At 43.3% G+C, this 15,960-nt stretch overlaps 1 protein-coding gene across 7 annotated transcripts in view; it reads right to left on the bottom strand.

Moving 5' to 3' along the window:
• Positions 1 to 15,960, bottom strand: part of TRANK1 (tetratricopeptide repeat and ankyrin repeat containing 1) — a 94,248-nt gene that overhangs the window by 47,999 nt on the left and 30,289 nt on the right. For all 7 annotated transcript variants that reach the window (XM_043442232.1, XM_043442231.1, XM_043442236.1 and 4 more), the window contains 5 exons: positions 15,040 to 15,158; positions 12,151 to 12,234; positions 11,405 to 11,543; positions 9,144 to 9,275; positions 3,749 to 3,919 (listed from right to left, as the gene is read on the bottom strand). In XM_043442232.1, coding sequence (XP_043298167.1) covers positions 3,749 to 3,919; positions 9,144 to 9,275; positions 11,405 to 11,543; positions 12,151 to 12,234; positions 15,040 to 15,158 — 645 coding nt within the window. The remainder of the gene's footprint in view (positions 1 to 3,748; positions 3,920 to 9,143; positions 9,276 to 11,404; positions 11,544 to 12,150; positions 12,235 to 15,039; positions 15,159 to 15,960) is intronic.

The following is a 15,960-nucleotide window of genomic DNA, read 5'->3' on the forward strand; positions in this document are numbered from 1 at the left end:
AGAGATCAAACCCACATCTCCTGCATTGGCAAGTGGGTTCTTTACCACTGAATCACAGGGGAAGCCCTAAAAATGAATAAATGAATTTTTAAAAAAACCCATCAAGTTAAACTCAGGTCAGGAACAAGGGTACCAGCCCCCTAGGTCGCATCTCTTCCTAAAAATAATGCTTCCATCGTGCACACTAATGTGTGAATGGGAAGAGATTAAAATTCATATAATCTTCATTTTTATGAAGATCTACCTTTATTCCCATGGCTCCAGGCCCTCCTTTTGCCCTTCCCTCCCACTGTCTTCTCAAGTACTACTCTGCACAGAAAACCATTCGGGTTAAAGTCTAAAATGACACTGTCCAAGACAGAGGCCCACTAACTTAATTACATAAAAATAAAGTTAATTAAATAAAATTTCAGTTCTTCAGTTGCATGTTGTTGTTGTCACTCAGGCGCTCGGCCATGTCCGACTCTTTGCAGCCCCATGGACTGCAGCACGCCAGGCTTCCCTGTCCATCACCAATTCGTGGAGCTTGCTCAAACTCATGTCCATTGAGTCAGTGATGCCATCCAACCATCTCATCCTCTGTCACGCCCCCTTCTCCTCCTGCCCTTAATCTTTCCCAGCATCATGGTCTTTTCCAATGAGTTGGCTCTTTAACATCAGGTGGCCAAACTATTAAGAGTTTCAGTTTCAGCATCAGTCATTCCAAGGAATATTCAGGACTGATTTCCTTTAGGATTGACTGGTTTGATCTCCTTGCTGTACTAGGGACTCTCAAGAGCCTTCTTCAACACCACAGTTCAAAAGTATCAATTCTTTGCTGCTCAGCCTTCTTTAGGGTCCAACTCTCACATCCATACAGGACTACTGGAAAAACCATAGCTTTGACTAGACAGATCTTTGTTGGCAAATAATGTCTCTGCTTTTTAATATGCTGTCTAGGTTTGTCATAGCTTTTCTTCCAAGGAGCAAGCGTCTTGTAATTTCATGGCTGCAGTCACCATCTGCAGTGATTTTGGAGCCCAAGAAAATAAAGTCTGTCACTATTTCCATTGTTTCCCCATCTATTTGCCATGAAGTAATGGGACTGGATGCCATGATCTTAGTTTTTTGAAGGTCGAGTGAGTGTGTATGTGTCTGTGTGTATGTGTTGGGGGCGGAGGGGTCAATTTTCCAGGAGGTGGTGAGGAAAACAAATGCCAGTGTGGCCAGGTGGATGATAGCCTATTCAAAATGACCTAGGCACCCAAAATGACTTAGACATGGTCCAGACATCATGGATGTTCGTGCCCCCCCCAGAGAGGAACTGGGCCTCTAGCACTCATCTTTTCCAAGTTCCTCTGACCTTTGCTCTCCCTCCTTTCACCTGAAAGATTATTTTTTTCCCCACCTGAAAGCTTGCCTGATCATTCCTGGGGAAATTAAATCCCAGGAGATATGAGGCAAAGTAATCTTCTGAACCCAGGGGAAAACGAAAAAAAGAGTCCCCCATTCATGCTGTGTTTCTCTGTCTAAGAATTGCCAATATGCACATTCTCTTTTAGGCTGCCCTTCCCAATAGCACAGTTGCTTTTCTAGATGGCCTCTGTGTGCTCAAAGCAATAGGAAAAGACTTTAGGTTTTGCCACTTCTCTGACCGTTTCTTTGTTTTCTTAGGAGGGTTCACCTGCCGTGTCATGTCGAACTTCGAAAAAATACATGCATGTGCTTTTCTCCTTCCTTGTGAATCTAACATATGGAAGATCCATTTCAAAATCCAAAGGAGGAGAACAAAGGGAGGGAGGGCTGGGTGAAGGAATCCTGGATGCCTATCATCCCACACCCGGCAGAGCCCCATTGATTTCTATCTCAGTGTCTGAAAAATGCTTAATCCTCATTTTATCCACTTGATGATGATTCCCCTTCTGAATACGTGATGAGGCCTAGGAAGTACTGGACTCCTTGAATCCATAACTGCTAACAGGATCCAAGGAGTTTTCAATCAATGGCACAAAAAGAAATGATCCTCCTGAACATAAAACAGTCAAGAAATCCTATCAACTCTATGACATGACCATAGACTCTAGAACAACAACAGCCAACAACAAAGATAGCAGTAGGCGCGTTTTCCTGCTTCTTAAAGGAAGGGGGCCAGGATACTTATATATGCACACAAGTTTTTTTCTTTTTTTTTTTGCACACAAGTTTTTAAAGTAAAAAAAAAAAAGAAAAGAAAAAGAAACAGAACCAAATAGAGTTCTTAGAAATTAAAACTGAGTTCCCAAATTAAAAAATGCAATAGACAAGCTGAATTATAAAAGGAAAAGCTAAAGTCCTAGTTAAAGATCTGGAAAGAAAAAAAAGAGAAAGCATTAGGGAACGCAGAGGGGAAGCTCATCTATGTGAAAGTGGTGGCAAAGAGACACTGGAAGGAAACAAAATGATAGAAGATCATTTCCCTGAGCTAAAAAAAGTTAGACTAAAAGGGATCATAAGGTGCTAAGCAAGAAGAATGAATAAGGAGGACCCACACCTAGATACATCCCAGGGAAATTCCAGAACTCTAAGGACAGAAAATTCTAGAAGGGAAAATAAGTAAGACTGACATTACTTCTCATCAGTAACGGAGGCGAGAATACAAAGTCTGAGGAACGAGGTTTTACAGCCTATTTCACAAATCCAGGAGATCCCAGACTGTCACACGCCAGAAAAGGCTGCCATTAAACTGTGACACATAACTGATCATGCATTCCAATTCAAAGATGGCAAAAGGTGGGGGAAAGTGCAACTGAGGACCGATGAAATACAAGGCCTATATGCAGACCAATTCTCAATCGAAGGACAGAATAAAGACATTTTCAAAAACCCTCTAAGTCTACTATGCAGTGAAAATCTTACTGCAGTTGGTACTTGGAAGAGCAAGAGAGAAATCTAGACAGACAGCATGAGCCACAAGTGCTATATATGAGTGCAAGAACTAAAAAAAAGCATATATGTGCTGGGGCTACAATCTAAATAAAAGTCTAAACAAACCTAAAATCATTTGTGTGTACATACACATCTGTACACATTCACATATACAATGATGTGTTTGTATGCGTCATCAAACTAGGATGCTTAGAGAGTATAATATTTCAAGAGCAAAGTTTTCAGGGCATTTGATGATTCTTCTCATTGGGTGCAATCAATATGCAACTAGTTGTAGAAATCATACTGCCATAGAAAGGTAAATTAATGTTTTTTCAATTTTTAGAATCAGTCTATAGATGAAGCACAGAAAATCCAGAATTAAGGAACAGAATGTAAATGACACAAGTCACTTTACTAGGCAAAATTCAACAAGGGCTGACTTGCTGCACTTTACCTTTATAGCAGTCAGTCCATAGATGCTGTCCAAACTGACAAATCAAGAAATAGAGTTACAAATGTACTTTTAATTGTTGGCTGTGGTTGTTTCTCAGAAGTGGGCTTGATTTTTGTTATCTCCTGTTCTGTCTGATATTTTTCTTTTTTACTATGTGCATGCATGGAAAAAAAACAAATCACGCTTACTGCCCAAGGGTAGACTTGGCCAAGTTCCTAGAATGTAGTAGACACTTTTTAAACAACAGTTGTCTCATTCTGTCTTTCAAAAAAAAAGCACACAAGCTTTCCAAAGACTGGGAGGTCTCATTTTCATCTTCATGTACTAAGACAAGATACACTGATTTGCACCTAATTTCACAGAACCAGTTTTGCCCCCTCGAAAAAGTTAATTCCCTGGAAGCTGTACCTGAGAGGTCCTTAGAACACGCTGCCAGCTTTTCCAAGTGGGTGTTGATTTTGTCAATGGCTCTGAAGTTCTTGTTCCTCTTCAGGACATCCACAGCAGACCGGGACTGTCGATCCACCAGGGTGGGGTCAGCCCCAAAGCGCAGGAGCATCTGTACATCCTCTGTTTGCCCTAGAGCAGGCCAAAGTGAGAAGGGGGGGTTGTCACGGTTTCTTCCATAAGGAGATGTCCCCATGACCACACGTCCACCCGGTTCCCAGCCTGAGTGGCCTAGGTCAAGGGGACCAGAGTCCCTCTGTTTACAGAAGCTGAACTGCTGGCCGTGGGCAATCCAGCCGAGTCCCCGGAGCCAGGAGTCCCTATGTGCAGCGGGAAGGACAATAGCTTTTAAGAGGTTCAGAAGTGCACTCCTCTCTACCTTTCTCCCATCTCCTTGGCAACAAGCAAAGAGAGGGGGACTCTTGTTGCTAGGCAACCACTACAGCTGTAAGGATGACAGCAAGCTGTGACTTCAGATTTCTTTATTCCTTAGAGAGGAAACAGAACATACTTCCAAAAAAAAAAAAAAGTCTGTCTGGGGACAAGAAAAGAAAGTGGCAATTGCTTTTGCATCAGGGTCTTCTTGTCACTGTTTGAACCTTCGTTAACCCCACCTCTGGCTGCTGGCTCCACCTGCTGCTTTAACATTTATTTGCCAAGCACCAAGGGGTCTCTGTGATCACAGATGCAACTGTTTTCAGAATGTAACAGGTGTATTCCTGGAGGTAGGAAGACTTATGTGAGCACAGAGAGTTACAAGAATCAGTGCCTGATTCCCAGCTTCCAAACCCATGCTTTCTGACAATTCACCACCTTGACAGAGCACCTCTACACCAGACACCATCCTGCTTGTGATGCTGTCCTTTCCCATCTCCCCAGTCACAACTGCTCACCTCTCATTTTACAAAAATAAGGCAAAATTTAAAAGTCATACTTCTCACCCATCAAGTATTGCACTGTGAAAGGCAAAATTCTCAGACAGACCCTAAGACTCTCAACCTCGGTAATACACACACCTTCTCCTAGTTATCCATTTAATACTAATCTAAACTCTACTGTGATGAGACTTTACAAATGTATTTAACTTCCCAAAGCAGCTGACCTTAAGATAGGGAGACTATCCTGATCTCATCACATGAACCCTAAAGGTCAAAGGTCTAGAGGTCAGAGATGGAAGAGCGCAGAGATTCAAAGTATGAGGGATCTGATGCATAAGAAGTTCTCCTCTGCTGGCTTTGAAGACAGAGGAGGCCGTTAGACAAAGAATGTGTGTGGTCTGTGGAAACTGACGGTAGTCTCTGGCTGGGAGCCAGCAAGAAAACGGGGACCTCGGTCCTACAACCCCTTCATGGATCACAGCCTTGTTGTGGTGAATGGGCTTGCATAACTCAGTGAAGCTATAAGCCATTCTGTGCAGGCTGCCCAAGACATATGGGTCATCGTGGAGAGTTCTGACAAAACATGGTTCACGGGAGAAGGGAATGGTAAACCACTCCACTATTTTTGCCACAACAACCTCGTGAGCAGTGTGAAAAGGCAAAAAGATATGACACCAGAAGATAAGCTCCCCCCAGGTCGGAAGGTGTCCAACATGCTACCAGGGAAGTGGGGAAGGCAATTACTAATAGCTCCAGAAAGAATGAAGAGGCTGGACCAATGCAGAAATGATGCCTATTTGTGGATGAGATCACCACTCCAAACGTGGTGGTGAAAGTAAAGTCTGATACTATAAAGAACGATGTTGCATAGGAACCTGGAATGTTAGGTCCATGAATCAAGGCAAATTGGAAGTGGATAAGCAGGAGATGGCAAGAGTGAGCATCAGTACCTTAGGAATCAGTGAACTAAAATGGACAGGAATGGGCGAATTTAATTCAGAGGACCATTGTATCTACTACTGTGGACAAGAATCTCTTTGAAGATATGGAGTAACTCTCATAGTCAACAGAAGAGTCTGAAATGCAGTACTTGGGTTCAATCTCGAAAATGACAGAATGATCTCGGTTCATTTCCAAGGCAAACCATTCAACATCACAGTAATCCAAGTCTAGGTCCCAACAAATAATGCCAAAGAAGCTGAAGTTGAACAGTTCTATGAAGACCTACAAGACCTTTCTAGAACTAACACCAATAAAAGATGTCCTTTTCATTATAAGAGGATTGGAATGCAAAAGTAGGAAGTCAAGAGATACCTGGAGTAACAGGCAAGTTTGGCCTTGGAGTACAAAATGAAGCAGGGCAAAGGCTAACAGAGTTTTGCCAAGAGAACGCAATGGTCATAGCAAACACCCTCTTCCAACAACACTACACATGGACACCTCTACACAACAACTCTACACATGGACATCACCAGATGGTCAATTCCAAAATCAGATTGATTATATTCTTTGCAGCAAAAGATGGAGAAGCCCTATACAGTCAGCAAAAACAAGACTGTGGCTCAGATAATGAGCTCCTTATTGCAAAATCAGGTTTAAATTGAAGAAAGTAGGGAAAACCACTAGACAATTCAGGTATGACCTAAATCAAATCCCTTATGATTATACAGTGGAGGTGATGAATAGATTCAAGGTATTAGATCTGATAGACAGAGTACCTGAAGAACCATGGACAGAGGTTCATAACATTGTACAGGAGGTGGTGACCAAAACCATCCCAAAGCAAAAGAAATGCAAGAAGGCAAAGTGATTGTCTGAGGAGACTTTACAAGTAGCCGAGAAAAGAGAAGCAAAAGGCAGTTGAGAAAGGGAAAGATATACCCAACTGAATGCAGAGTTCCAGAGAATAGAAAGGAGAGATAAGAAAGCCTTGTTAAGTGAAGAATGCAAAGAAACAGAGCAAAATAACAGAACTGGAAAGACTAGAGATTTCTTCAAGAAAACTGGAGATATCAAGAGAACATTTCATGCAAGGATGGATATGATAAAGGACAGAAATGGTAAGGACCTACCTGAAGCAGAAGAGATTAAGAAGAGGTGGCAAGAATACACTGAAGAACTATACAAAAAAGATCTTAATGACCTAGATAATCATGATGGTGTGATCACTCACCCAGAGCCAGACATCCTGGAGTATTAAGTCAAGTGGGCCTTAGGAAGCATCACTACGAACAAAGCTAAGAAGTGATGGAATTCCAGCTGAGCTATTTCAAATCCTAAAAGATGATGCCGTGAAAGTGCTGCACTCAATATGTCAGCAAATTTGGAAAACTCAGCAGTGGCTACAGGACTGGAAAAGGTCAGTTTTCATTCCAATCCCAAAGAAGGGTAATGCCAAAGAATGTTCAAACTACTGTCCAACTGCACTCATTTCACATGCTACCAAGGTAATGCTCAAAATCCTTCAAGTTAGGCTCCAGCAGAATGTGAACCAAGAAATTCCAGATGTTCAAGCTGAATTTAGAAAAGGCACAAGAACCAGAGATCAAATTGCTAACATTCGTTGGATCATAGAAAAAGCAAGGGAATTCCAGAAAAACATCTACTTCTGCTTCATTAACTATGCTAAAGCCTTTGACTGTGTGGATCACAACAAACTGTGGAAAATTTTTAAAGAGATGGTAATACCAGACCACCTTACCTGCCTCCTGAGAAACCTGTATGCAGGTCAAGAAGCAACAGTTAGAACCAGACATGAAACAACGGACTGATTCAAAATTGGGAAATGAGTACAAGGCTGATGTTGTCATTCCGCTTATTTAAATTATATGCAGAGTACATCATGCAAAATACTGGGTTGGATGAATCACAAGCTTAAATCAAGATGGCCAGGAGAAATATCAACAACCTCTGATATGCAGATGATACAACTCTAACTGCAGAAAGATAAGAAAAACTAAAGAGCCTCTTGAGGAGGCTGAAGGAGAGTGAAAAAGTTGGCTTAAAACTCGACAATCAAAAAAAAAAAGATCATGGCATCTGGTCCCATCATTTCATAGGAAATTGATGGGGAAAAAGTGGAAATAGTGACAGATTTTATTTTCTTGGGCTCCAAAATCACTTGAGGACAGTGACTATAGCCATGAAATTAAAAGACGCTTGCTCCTTGGAAACAAAGCTATGACAAACCTAGACAACATATTAAAAAGCAGAGACATCACTTTGCCAACAAAAGCCTGTTTAGTCAAAGCTATGGCTGTTCCAGTGGTCATGTATGGATGTGAGAGTTGGACTATAAAGAAAGCTGAGCGCCGAAGAATTGATGCTTTTGAACTGTGGTGTTGGAGAAGACTCTTGAGAGTCCCTTGGACTGCAAGGAGATCCAACCAGTCCATCCTAAAGGAGATCAGTCCTCGGTGTTCATGGGAAGGACTGATGCTGAAGCTGAAGCTCCAATGCTTTGGCCACCTGATGTGAAGAGCTGACTTGTTTGAAAAGACCCCCATGTTCAGAAAGATTGAGGGCAGGAGGAGAAGGGGGTGACAGAGGATGAGATGGTCGGATGGCATCACTGGCTCAATGGATATGAGTTTGAGCAGACTATGGGAGATAGTGAAGGACGGGGAAGCCTGGCACATTGCAGTCCAAGGGGTCACAAAGGGTCAGACATGACTTAGTGATTGAACAACAACAGTCCTCCAAACACAAGGAACCACATTCTGCCACAATCATGCGAGCCTGGAGGATGGCCCAGAACTCCAGATGAGAACGCAGCCCCAGTCAATACTTTGATTTCAGCCGGGAGAGATTCTGAACAAAAAACTCAGTCAGATCACACCAGACTAGTGACCTATAAAATAGTGAGCTAATAAATGAGGGTCATTTTAAGTCACTAAGTTTATGATGATTTGTTACACAGTAGAGAGAACAAACGCTATTACCAAAGTTGCCCCAAAGAAGGTGAAAACGCCTGACTTCCAGAGTATCAACCTAAGGGAAAATTAAGTAGCTGCCAAGACCCTTTGAGAAGGCACCATGACTCATGATCCTTCTGCCTTCCTCCCCCAATTCTTTTTTTTTTTTTTCCCCCCACCCCCCCAATTCTTTTTTTATCTTTCATAACTACCTACAGAAAATTTAATATACTTAGGTTGTTTTGGTGTTCTCTGTAGTAATAATAATTTTGTAATAATTAAATCCAGAAAAAAATTAATAGTCTTAAATCACAGAATTTTTTTTAATTTAAATCTATACAAGTACTTTTTCCTCTAGAAGAGTTATCACTAGGTAAAACTTTCAAGCACAAAATATATCAGAAAAAACTTTTTTCTGAAAAGCAAACTGAAAATATATATTAAAAAAAAGGAGTGCATAATTTGATATTTTTGATTATTAAAGCCGGTCACGGGATGGAATAGGTAAAGTGGTCAGTTGTGTGGGTTCCCTAGCACCTGAGTCCGAATGGTGCGGCCACTTACGCTTGGCGAGGTACCCTGGGGAGTGGGCGGCAACCACATGGAGGACAGTGCAGCCATCCTCATCCTTCTGGTTGATGCGACCTTTCAACTCGGGCTTGTAGTCCATTAACCACCTGAAAAGTTGGCTTTCCCCTGAAGGAACGAATGACTGATGTTATTTTACCAGACCAAAGAGCAGGAAAGCAAATCACTTGGGCTAAGGGAGCCCAAGGGGGCATCCAACATACACTGTCACTTGCCCAGGTGTGGAGACAGAGTTTGCGTGTCAATGCTTTTTGTTTTTATTTTTTAAAAACTTTCGGCCACACCATGCAGCAAGTGGGATCTTAGTTCCCCGGCCAGGAATCAAATCTGTGCCCCCTGCATTGGAAGTATGGAATCTTAATCACTGGACTGCCAAGGAAGTCCCAAAATGTGTGCGTTGACAACACAAGTCATAGTTAGTTATTCATAGAAAACTTGACTTCAATTCCCTAGAAGCCGAGCTGTGCTCAGTCATGTCCAAATCTTGGACTGTAGCCCACCAGGCTCCTCTGTCCATGGGATTTCTCAGGCAAGAATACTGGAGTGGGTTGCCATTTCCTCCTCCAGGGGAATCTTCCCAACCCAGGGGTCAAACCCAGGTCTCCTGTGTCTCCTACATTGCAGGCAAAGTTTTAACCCACTGGGCCATCGGGGAAGCCCCACTTCCTAGAAGCACAGCCTGTGACAAGGATTCTTGTATGTGTGATTTATTGGCAGAGGAAGCTGGGGAGAAAGAGAGGAGGGAAGCAGGGCTGGGGACGGAAGCAAGCAGAGATGTGGCGTCAGCTGAGCAGCATTCAGCCTCAGCCCTCGGGGAGCTTGTCGATCAGGAGCTTCACCACAGCACCTTGAGGCAGGTGCTCACCTTCTGTAGCCCAGTGCCAGTCAATCCAGAGCTGCAGAGCGGCCCCCGGGGAGGGAGGGGGTGCCTACTGGCAAAGGGCAGCTCTCTGGCGAGCGAGGCAGCTGCGGAGCAGCAGGAGACGGGGGCACTGGTCATAAAGAGGACCGGGGTGGGCACCAACAGCACCCCACTGCATGTCTACAAACAGGACAGAGATTTCAAATGCTTCTCCCAGATTCCTTCCAGTGGGTTCTGAAAAGCCACACAGTCCTGCCAACTCTGTGGACACCATTTGTCACCATGTCAGAGTGAGAAGAGAATCAGGCATAAAGGTGAAGACTTGATCTTAGCCTATAACCACAGGAACAAACTTAAAAAGTAGGCGCAGAGGGGGACTGTGATTTTCACACCCAGAGACACTCCTAATTTGAAACTGGGAGCATTGGATTAAATTGCTTTTATTCAGACGTTATACGTTTAAATAATTTAGTCACCAAAATGTGTATAAGTAAATGCTCGTATGGATTCTCTAACAGATAAAATGGATAATGACAGGGTAAATCCGCCTGAAGCAAAGATGGTGGCTTAGGTCTTTAAGCCCCTGGCCATGCCACTTGTATCCTGAGAAGACGCTACAGCCTAGAAAGGGAAGACAGTGTAGACAAGTCCTCTTGGCTCCTTCTGGCCCTCAGATTGTTTGGATCAGTGTCCAACATTGATGCTACATATCTTGGGGAAAAAGAAAACAAAACAGGTTTCTATCTAATATATTAATGTGGATATTGTGTGTGTGTGTGTTTTAATGATAAAAAGTATTTTAAAATTGAAATCCTATAGCCAGGTGGTAAAGACTAAAAATGCAAAAAAAGTGTATATATATATATATATATATATGAAAACAGGATTACTTAAAAAAAAAAACACAAGCCAACTATATCAGCAATAGCCAGTGTTTATCTTGGGATTCCCCCCACATACACATTAGTTGGTCCTCTAGTTGAGAGGGAAAAATGAACTCGGAAAAAGACCACGGCTGACTTGGCCAGCAGGAAGAAATTCCACAGCTCCCCTGAGAGCTCTATCCAGCAAAGGCTGTCTGTCCCAAGGCCCATTTTTGAATCCCAGGGCTCCAGTCTGCTGCCAGCATCTGTCTGAGAACACGGAATCCTTTCAGGGTGGGCCTCCTGAAGCTATGAGGTCCCAGGAGAAAGAAAAAGTGGTGCTATTTCCTTGCTGCCTTCATATACTTGAATAATCAAATCATTGACCATTCAGATCATCTGAACATTCCACATTTACGCGGCCACGTTCTGCTTTCACTTGAGTTAAGCGCAGTCCCCGAGGTCTGAGCTGGAGGGCAGCGTGGAGGGCGTACCACCGGGAAAGAACTCACCGGCTTGGATGCAGAGGCGCATGAGGGTGTGCAGAGGGTACGGTCCTATGCTCTCGACATTCGCACCCATGCAGACGAGCCACTGCACTAACCTGGGCACCTGCTTCACTTTCTCATAAGGTGCAATGAAGACATATTTCTAGGAGGAAAAACACACGCAGGAAGAATTATGGCAGCTGCCACATCAATGCGAAACTTCAGACTCCTTCCCCATGAAGTTTGGGGTTTTCTCCTTCAAGTTTTATTGAGAAAGAATAGACATACAAGGCTGTGCACATTTAAGGTGTACAGCATAAAAATTTGACTTAGGTACATTGTGAAATGATTATTACAAGTTTAGTGAATATCCTTCATCTCATAGAGATACAAAATTGAATTAAAAAAAAAGAAAAAAATTTTTGTGATGATAACTCTTAGGATTTACTCTCTTAACAACTTTCATACATAACACAGAGCAGTGTGAATTATATGTTATATTTATCAAGTTGTACTTGTGTGTCATCCCTAATACTTATTTATCACATAACTGGAAGTTGGTGCCTTTTGATTGCCTTCATCCAATTCCCCCTCATCCCAGCCTCCACCCAAAGAGTTTAGAATCAGTAAAGCCCCAATTCGCTGTGGCCACAGCCTACAATCACCATAAACAACACATCTGCAGTGAGGCCGCTGAAGGGGAGGGTCCCAGTCACCATAATCGGGAAGAGGTCTGACTGGAAACCATGCATGTCAAGAAGCTACCTTACCTCAAAGAGACTTTTCAGTGATAAATCTGGGATGTGGAGATTTCTTGGAAGCCGGTCTTTCTTCATTGACAGGAGCAGAAATGACTGATGAAAGGGGAGAAACAGAAAAAGCTGGAACAATTATGTTCTCCACATGGGTTATTAAAACAAAAGTGATCTTAAGCTTTAAGTCTCAGAAACAAGACAGAACAGGACAGCTTCTAGCCCTGGTTCTTTTTTTAAGCCACCTGCCAAACTCTTTGGCCTTAGCCATGATAATCCATGTGTCTCTGTCTGGTGAAATTCCTATTTGTGCTGAGACATGAGTTTTCTCTGCCTTTCCTCAAAGCCTGCTGAAGATGGGAGCAGCTGATGGCAGGCAGCACTGGGAGAGATCAGGGGCAGGGAGGTGAAGAAGTAATCTCCTGCAACGTTCTTAAAGCTTAGCAAGCAGAAGAAACAAATCCTTTTGAAATAACCCATCCCAATTTATTCTTCAGCACCTTAGTGCTATTTGGGGTCCATGAGACCCTACTGAGGGCTATGTTGGAGCGGCTCCTATCAGAGTGGGAGCTGACAATGCACGTCTCTTCCCAAATCCGAGCCCTACGGTTGACTTAGCAGCTTGAGACTGGCCATGGAAATCGACAGCATTTACACTACAGGAAGTGGCAAATGCCACAAATCAGGGTTTTTTTTTTCCCTCGAAAACCTTGTTGTTAAATCACTCACCCTAAACTAAATCTGAGAGAAGTAAAGCAAGTTTTCCTTTTCAGACAGTTAGCACATCCAGGTACACTGGCTGGTCCAGGAATTCTAGGCTCGGCATGACCCTGACTGTCGATTCAGACTCAGGATCCACTTCCCCCACGTATGCTCTTGCAAGTGGGCATGGGACCACAGGAACTCAGCCTGTGGCTACATCTTGCTTCCAACTGCTTTCCGTTTGACGCCCACATTTTTTTTTTTTTAATTTATTTATTTGGCTGCACCAGGTCTCAGCTGTGGTGTGTGGGATTTTCCACCTTTGTTGCAGCATGCGGGATCTTTAGCTGTGGCACGCAAACCCTTAGTTGTGGCATGTGGGGTGCAGTTCCCTGACCAGGGATCCAACCCTAGCTCCCTGCATCGGGAGCTCAAGTCTTAGCCCCTGGACCACCAGTGGATGATGTCCACTCCTAACTACTCACCATAAGCAGGCCCCACAGCCCAGACTCACCCAGATGATAGGTTCAGAGCTCTGACAATCCTGATGGCTGGCTTGGTTTTTTATAAGATGTCTCTGCCTACAGTGTTTGGAAGTGGCCTGGGCCTCACTGCTGGTAGGATATGGGGCCACCACTTGGCTGGATTCCTGGGCCTTCTTGGCTGGCTGGGCAGTAGCCTGCCAGCAGCTGCTGGGCTCCCACTCCCTCCCTTCCCACCCAGGCTCCAGGGGTCTATCCACGTTGATCCCACATTGGGAAGAGGGGACATAAAAGGTTCTTTTCCCGGGGCTGTAGACAGAACTACTTTCCTGCTAATGATGCTGATAGCTTCCCACTCACAGATCTACCCTAAATTACAGAATTTCAGAACTTATAAAAATAAAGCTAGAAAGAGCTCTTAGTTTACCCACCTTATCAAAAAAAAGAAGATCCTACATCTCTTGTTACCAGGATTTCTGATTCCTGATTTCCCAAGAGTCTAGCCTGCTTTCCTCCCCGTCACTGCCTCATTCTCAAGACTGTAATATGGGGGTGAGCTTCCGGGAGCCTGTGGCTGGACTTTAGGGACTTCCTATGAACTCCCTGAAGCTACACACATAATTGTGTATGTGTGTGTGCGCGTGTGTCTGTGTGCATGCATAAGCACGCACGAAAAGAGAGTCCCATTGATCTCATTAGATTCCCAGCAGCATCCATGACCTTCTAAAAAACTGAAGAATCCTGCATCCTAAGGTCACCTGGCCTTCCTGGGTCTGGAGTTCTTACAGGTTGCTCTTGCTTTTGTGATTTTTCTGGGCTGCATGGCTTTAAAAAGCCTGCAGGCCATTTCTAACCAAACTCCCTCTCTGGGCCAGCCCATCCTCAGGAGCGATTACAGGCCACCGTCAATGACAGCCATTACTCACTGGACACTGAACACACAGGTGCCAGGTGACAAAACCCCTCAGGCTCAGCGCCCGGCACGCTGTAACTTCAGCGAACACTGTTATCACCAAGGGCTTACCATGATAATAATGATAAAATAATATAATGATACTATTATCAGGTGCTATTGGTCCCTTATTTCTAATCCTCCCCCACAACCAGGAGGGAATAGGCTTATATCCTGCAACTTGCAAATGAGGAAGTGAGGCTCAGAGAGGAAAGAATTAGCTTAGGACAGATAGCAGAGGACTCGGATTCAGGGAGGCACCTGTGTGGCATGGAAGCCACTGGGCTCCTTCATCCTATGGATTCCTGGCTGTGGGTGCAGGTCCTATAGTCTTGCTGCTACCCGAGGGTAACAGTCTTTTGACGTCATACAGAAATCCTCTGAGAAGCACAAGCAGGTCATCAGGCCCCAGCCGGCACATGCTGCCGTATAAAGACCATTATAAAGACGAACAGACAATTGCTTATTTTCCTCATTCCCCGTCACCATTAGCATCCGGACTTTACATTTCTTTGATGGCAATGGCAACATAGAGCACAGAGTGAGGTTGCCACAAACCGTTTTCCTAGCTTAAAAAACGGAATCTGGCGAACTAATATTATCTCAATGACTTTTCATCTTTAATGGCATGACAGTAAAAAAGTTACCTTGGCATCAAGATAAACAAGTACTGAATTATAATCCCAGTGCCAGCAGAGAGAAAGAAATTTAATCAAATTAAGAAAATTCAATCTGCCTTTCCTCACAAGAGCGCTATCTCCTTTTACTTACATGCCATAATCCTTTCTTTGCCAACTTTTCTATTACAGATTGCCACACTTCATTGGAGAATCCAGTAGTGAAAATACGATCAAAGCAGGGCAAAAAACTCTGCAAAACAACGGAGTCACCTGAAAGAAAGTTCCAGAGGTTAGAAATTTTAACTTGGGGAAAATCTAGAACATCTAGGAAAAGGTCCCCCAATTAAGAGCATACATAGACAAAGGATAAATTTAAAATATCAAAAAGAAAAGAGAGCAACTTCCCTGGTAGTTCAGTGGTTAAGATTTTGAGCCTTCAATGCAGGAGGCATGGGTTCCATCCCAAGCAGCCAAAAAAAAAAAAGAAAAAAGAGGGGCTGTAGAGGATTATGGGAGTGGGAGGCATAGACTCAAGGATGTTTTGTACAACATGGGGAATACAGTCATTTTGTAATGACTATTAATGGAGAGTAACCTCCAAAAAGGGCATAAAAATTTTAAAAATTAAAATAACAAAGAAGGGCCTTTTCAAAGCATAAAGTCCTATATAATTGAAGTGGCGATCATTTTAAGTTCAGGTGAAAGTCAGTCCCTTAAGGCAGTTGATTGTGAGCTATTATATAATAGCTTCTCTATCCGCTGAGCCCAGTGATATACATTGTATTAATCCCTCAAACAAACCAATAAGGCAGTGCCTATTAGCTCCATTTATGAAGGAGGAAGTGGGCACTTAAGGGAAGTTATTAAACTCACTTCCTTTAAGAAAAATGTGACAAATATTATTTTCATCCAACAGTGAGAAGCTGTGACAAATGAGGTCAAGCTTTGTGGCTTATCATGCAGCTAGTTCATGACAAAACCAAGACAGAACCCAGATTGAGCAGTTCTTTTAGTCAGTTTGCACTCTTTCAACCTAGAGGCCCATCAACATTTTGCCTCTCATGACCCTGCA

Source organism: Cervus canadensis, chromosome 22, assembly GCF_019320065.1.
Source record: "Cervus canadensis isolate Bull #8, Minnesota chromosome 22, ASM1932006v1, whole genome shotgun sequence".
Lineage (NCBI taxonomy): Eukaryota > Metazoa > Chordata > Mammalia > Artiodactyla > Cervidae > Cervus > Cervus canadensis.